The sequence below is a fragment of the Neophocaena asiaeorientalis genome, unplaced genomic scaffold, assembly GCF_003031525.2.
Source record: "Neophocaena asiaeorientalis asiaeorientalis breed wild unplaced genomic scaffold, Neophocaena_asiaeorientalis_V1.1 scaffold265, whole genome shotgun sequence".
In the NCBI taxonomy this organism is placed as follows: domain Eukaryota; kingdom Metazoa; phylum Chordata; class Mammalia; order Artiodactyla; family Phocoenidae; genus Neophocaena; species Neophocaena asiaeorientalis.
Genome location: NW_020172172.1, coordinates 1,593,590 through 1,599,589, shown reverse-complemented (window position 1 = coordinate 1,599,589; position 6,000 = coordinate 1,593,590). Strand labels below are relative to the sequence as shown.

Here is a 6,000-nt window from a genome sequence, read left to right as displayed (position 1 = left end):
ACGTGAGAACTTAGTTACCTTTGACCAGGGATCAAACCGGCATCCCCTGCATTGGAAGGCAGATTTTTAACCACTGGACCACCAGGGAAGTTCCTCTTCTGAATCTTCGACCTGCTGTTGATAGGCTGTTATCTTCAGCTTCTTGTTTCCCTTTTTGCCTTTATCCACCAAGCCCGCAAGGGACACCACTCCCTTTCAAGATGACTTCAGCTTTCTCACAAGTGATATCTCTGGTCCTACTCATTTTCTAAACCTCTTCCCTTGACTTCCCACTAGGGTAGTCTCTGTCTCTGCTCTGATCCACTAGGATCTGATCAACAATCCACTGTTGCAGCATTTTTCTACTCTGGGTGAAATCACAAGTAGTTTGGTTTAACTGAAGTTCCAACATAGGTGTGGGCCTGTGGCAGAAGAAAAATCTGGAGGATTTTGCAGGAGGCAGACTTTCTATGGAGGCTTCTGCAATAATTTGAGCAAGGAATAAAGTAAAACAGGGAGGGATGGAGAGAAAGGAACTGTTTTAAGAGTTACCAAAGGAATAACAAAAATCACTTGGTGACTGATTTGATGTGGGAAAGCAGATATCTGAGTTTTGGGTTTGGGTTCCTGAATGTATGAATGAAAGGATGGTTGGTGGTACCAATTCACTGAAACAGGAACTCTGGAGGAGGAGGTTTGGGGAAGGGCAAGGGAAGATAAGCAGAGTCTGGGGCTTCCCTTGTGGCACAGTGGTTAAAAATCCGCCTGCCAATGCAGGGGACACGGGTTTGAGCCCTGGTCCGGGAAGATCCCACATGCCACAGAGCAACTAAGCCCGTGCGCCACAACTACTGAGCTTGTGCTCTAGAGCCCGTGAACCACAACTACTGAGCCCATGTGCCACAACTACTGAAGCCCGCGTGCCTAGAGCCCGTGCTCCACAACAAGAGAAGCCACCGCAATGAGAAGCCCACTCACCACAACAAAGAGTAGCCCCCACTCTCCACAACTAGAGAAAGCTCGAGCGCGGCAACAAAGACCCGAAGCAGCCAAAAATAAATAAATTTAAATAAATAAATTAAAAAAAAAATAAAAAAAAAAAATAAAAAGTATAAAAAATTAAAAAAAAAAAAAAAAAAAGGATAAGCGGAGTCTGAAGTACCCCTGTGAGAATGTTGGCTGACTCCAAGGAGAGTTGTGGCTGGAAACATAGAGCTGGGTGTTACTAGTATATGAGTAGCAGTTGAAGCCCAAGGCTAGATGAAATCATCCAACAACAGAGAATTGGAGGGAGAGAGGAATGAGAACAGAGATTTGGGGCCCAGCAATCATTAAGGAGTAGACAGAGCAGAAGTAACCGTAAAGAAGAAAGAATGAATGGTAGATCAGGAAAGTAGGAGAAAAGTTGGAGAGTATGGCTATCAGAAAGAAGACAAGGAGAAAAATAATTACTCAATGGATTAAGACATATAAAGTATGTCAAATGTATCATATTGATACTAAAAATCTAGTTGCTGTTAGAGGATGCTTGGCAATCAACTCATCATCCTGAAAACTAGTGAATAAAGAGGAAAGAATCTATTTATTTTGCTTTGTCTCTCCCATTCTGCTGATTTAGGTCCCGAAAGGGGAAAAGTCACAATTTTTATTGGACATATCCCAGGCTCAGTGTTATCTTGCCTCCTGGGATAAAAGACAGGAAGAGAGATGCTTTCCTGCCCTGGGCACAAGGGCACAGGGACACAAGCTGTGTTCAGGAGGATGTACTAAGGTGGGCTTTAAGGTGGTCCTGGGCAGGTTGGAGCACCGTAAGGAGTCAGGTGGGCAGGCAGAGCTGCTTACAACAGGGAAGAGGTTCCCTGCTGTCCAAGGCCACGTCTCCAAGTGGAATCAGTGAGACTGGGCCTGTGGAATTCACTCCGGAGGCCCCCGGGTCTGGGTCAGGATCCTCTGCTCAAGTATGGCATACCGCTGGAGGAGGGCCTCGTAGACCTGGAGGGGTGGAAAGAGCAGTTTAGGATGGCGAAGGGAAGGTGCTCTTACATCTCTTTGCAACTTGCAATTTAAAAAATTCTACATCCCATGTATTTGCAATTTAAAGTTTTTGCTGGGCAGAAAAAAGGAAGTGTCAATTCACAAAAGAAGAAATGCCAGTAGTTCTCAAACCTATAGTTTAAGATCTTTAAAAAAGGCAAATTATGACAAGAAACCAGTTTTTGTTATCAAATCTACAAAACTTTTAAAAATTCTGATGAAGGTACCTGGAAATGGCTGTTTCATTGCACAGTTGGTAGCAGTTGGTGGTGCAATCCTTTTGTAAATCAATTCAACTTTATATTTGTATTAAGGGGCTTGAAAATGCCCATGGCTTTTGACCTAGTTATTCTACTTCTGCAAAGCTCTCCTAAGGAAGTAATCCTAAGTGTAGGGTGCTAGGCCCACCAAAGGTCCTCTTAGACACCACTAAATGTTCAGACTCATAAGACTACCATGGGCCACACCTTGGCCTTAAAAAGGATACACTGGAGAATCATGTGTGTTGGCACAGTGGCTGCAGGAGACCATGAACGGTTTGCACAGGTGTCCAGGAAAGGGTATCTCTGCCTCCCTTCCTCCTTCCCTCCTTGCCCGCCAGGTTACAGCTCAGGTGCAAGGAGATGAAATCCACATCTTACAGGTGCAAGAACCACCCTGGCTTTGAAACCTCACTCCCCACAGGAGTATCCCTTGTTAACAACTCCATAGACAAGAGCCATGCCCGTGAGAAGTCACTGCACTCAGGGAGCCCTAAGTATGACTTCCCCTTAGGTATTTATGTTTTCCCATTCCAGATGCAGTTTCCTAATTCAGGGCCATTTTGACATAGCAATGTTGCCTAGTAACACTGTTGACATTCCACTTTTATTGCAGAGCTAGAACATTAACCAAAAGTCAAATTCTCATGCAGAATAGGGAAAGGTTTTGTTAACCCTTTACCCACATAACGTTAATTATAATAATTGAAAAACTAGAAGCAACTGCTCTAAGACATGGAAAATGCTCGAGAAAATATGGTTCATCAGCCAGATAGAATATTATGCAGTCTTTAAAAATAACATGTATGTTCCATGCAAATTGCATGATTAGTGTCTTAGTCCATTCTGGGTGCTATAACAAAAACACCATAGATTGAGTAGCTTATAAACAACAGAAACTTGTTTATCACAGTTTTGAAGGCTGGGAAGTCCAAGTTCAAGATGCCAGTAGATTCTGTCTGGTGAGAGCCTGATTCCTAGACAGTCATCTTCTTCTTGTGTCCTCACATGGGGGAAAGGGCCAGAGATCTCTCTGGGGTCTCTTTTGTAATGACACTAATCCCATCCTGAGTGCTCCAGCCTCATGACCTAATCACATTCATAAATTCCCACGTCCTCATACCATCACTTTGGGGGTAAAGATTTCAATTCATGAATTTTTAAAATTAGTTAAAAAAAAAAAACCACAGTGGAGGCTAACACAACATTGTAAAGCAACCATACTCCAATAAAAATTAATTAAAATAAATGAATTTTGGAGAAGCCCAAACAGTCTGTAGCAATTAGGAATTTATCTTTTTTATGTGCCATTATCTCCCATTATATCCCAAACATACAAGAGATGGTGTGTTTGGATTCCTAGAGCTTAGCACAGTGCTAGGCACACAGTAAGAACTTCATAAATAGCTGTTAAATAAATGACTATGTGCAAACCAAAAAAAAAAAAGTAGGTATACCTTTAAGAATATAAATTCTTAGCATAGTACAAGTCTGTAGTAAAGAAATGTTTAAAAAAATAGTAATAATATAACATGTAAAATATGTCAAACATGAAGAATATTTATGACAATGTAAACACAAATAATATAATAAATTGTATACTGTGATAAAGAAAAGAATATAAATACTTACACTGTAATGTAGAATATTTAAAGCAGGCTATAAAATTATATATACAGTGTGCTGTGTAATAAAATAAAACCAAAACCAAAACCAAAAAACCAACAAGGGAAAAAGGACCAGAAAGAAACACAATCCCACGTTCTTCCTCTTCATTCTTTTTGTTTAAAGCTGTTTTCATCTGTAGCTCTGTAAGCCTTGCACTTTAGGTCAGCGCATGTGGTCTTACACACAAGCAACACAAGGCTGGCCAAGGGACCCAGATTTCCTTGGGACTCACATATACCACCAGGAGGTCATGTGGGGCATAAACCCGTGTCTCCTGCATCGGCAGGCGGACTCTCAACCACTGCGCCACCAGGGAAGCCCCCATTCCTTCTTAATTTGGTTTAATTGGCTCCAAAGTCAAGGCCTTTAGTAACTGATTACGCAACTAGGGCCTACTCTTGGTGCAGTTGGAGCAGCTCTGCCTGTGAACTCAGACATAAGAGGGCTGTGATATCCTCTCCAAGGAGGAAATTGTAACATTCAGTAGCGCCTACAGGGAAAACACTGTTACTGTTTTGAGTTTCCACTTGAGCACACAGAGGTGCCACAGGAAACAAACAGAGGATGTTGGCCTGCTCTCAAGGTATTTACAATCTAGTCCTCAAATAGGTCACTTATGCCAACAATCACAGACTGTCACTTCTTGCCACCTGGTGTTGAGAAGGATTCCGAGGTTACACTTGGGTTTAATGGTAAAGAGTTCCACGAGCTATTAGTGACTGGTCATGGGCAAGTCAGGGAGAGTGGCGGTACACACAGAGGATCTGCCGCCTGTAACGAGGCAGCTGCAGCTGTTTGTTGCCCTACAGCTTACCCTCACTACCTTCTTCCTTGCTGGCCTCCTTCTAGAGAGGATCAAAGAGCCAGATACCACTTCAGCCTTTCTTACAACCAAGGTTGACAGTATAACCAAGTGGTAGTCTCTTGGGGGAGTTGAGGGAAACAGACCAGTATGTGTCTCCCTGAAAAGCAAGAGTGTGTGAGGAGAGACTCCTTGCCTAATGCCACGCTCTGATTTCTGCCTGTGAATACAGGTGAGGGGGAACATGATGTTAGGAGAAGCTGCATACATCCTGTGGTCATGTGGAGCATACCTAGTACAGCACTATCCAATATGGTAGCTGCAAGCCACACGCGGTCCTGAGCACTTGAAATGTGACGGGCGCTATCAGGAGGAAATGCACACCAGATTTCAAATCTCAGCCAAAACAAAAAAAGAAGTAAACTATCACATTAGCAACTTTTCTTACTGATCACATGTTGAAATGACAATATTTTGGACATATTGGGTTAAAAATACATTAAAATTAGCCACTTATTTATTTTTACTTCTTTTTTCAACAATGAGACTACTAGAAAATTTAAATGACGTATGTGGCTCTTATGATGTTCTCACTGTCCACTGCTGATCTGGAGAACTTCAGAAAACCTCACCCGTAGCCCCGACACTGCTGAACCACTGAACCAACACGGCAACACCGTCAGACTTCCGGTTGTATAGTAAAGCCATGATAGGGACTTCCCTGGTGGTCCAATGGTTAAGACTTCGAGCTTCCACTGCAGGGGTCGCAGGTTCAATCCCTGGTTGGGGAGCTAATTAAGATCCCGCATGCTGCGAGGCGTGGCCAAAACAATAAAAAAATAAATAAAGCCACGATAGGCAAGGATTCTCTTTAACCCTCACAATTAGCAGGTTAAAAGTAGGCCAGACAGATGTCCCCACTTCCCAGATGAAGAAACAGAGGTTCAGAGATGAGGAGTGCTGCTCAAAGTCATGTGAAGGTCACACGGAGAGGGAGAGGCATGATAAGAATCAGAACCCAAAGGCCCTTTATCTCAAGGTAGGATCTTTCTACTTCATTGAACTCCCTCTTAAACAGAAGGGCACACAACAGAAAGTAATAGAAGCCTGGGCAGACCCATGTGTGTGGGTTATCTAGTCACCTGGATAGCATGAGCTTCTGCTTCCAAGATAAGCTGTGAGACAATTCTCCAGGGTGTTTCTATATGTCTTGTGACAGCTTTTGTTCCAGACTATCTTTTCAAGGGTGTTTGTATA

The 6,000-nt window shown here is 42.9% G+C and overlaps 1 protein-coding gene across 6 annotated transcripts in view; it reads right to left on the bottom strand.

The window, feature by feature from the left end:
• Positions 1–1,542: 1,542 nt before the first annotated feature.
• XYLB (xylulokinase) overlaps positions 1,543–6,000 on the bottom strand; it is a 42,911-nt gene continuing 38,453 nt past the window's right edge. For 5 of the 6 annotated variants that reach the window (XR_003004749.1, XM_024756720.1, XM_024756748.1 and 2 more), the window contains one exon: positions 1,543–1,971. Coding sequence is in view for 4 of the 6 variants with exons in the window: in XM_024756720.1 (XP_024612488.1) it covers positions 1,894–1,971 (78 nt within the window). In the remaining 2 variants the exon portion in view is untranslated. The remainder of the gene's footprint in view (positions 1,972–6,000) is intronic. The other variant, XM_024756727.1, reaches the window with a different exon arrangement.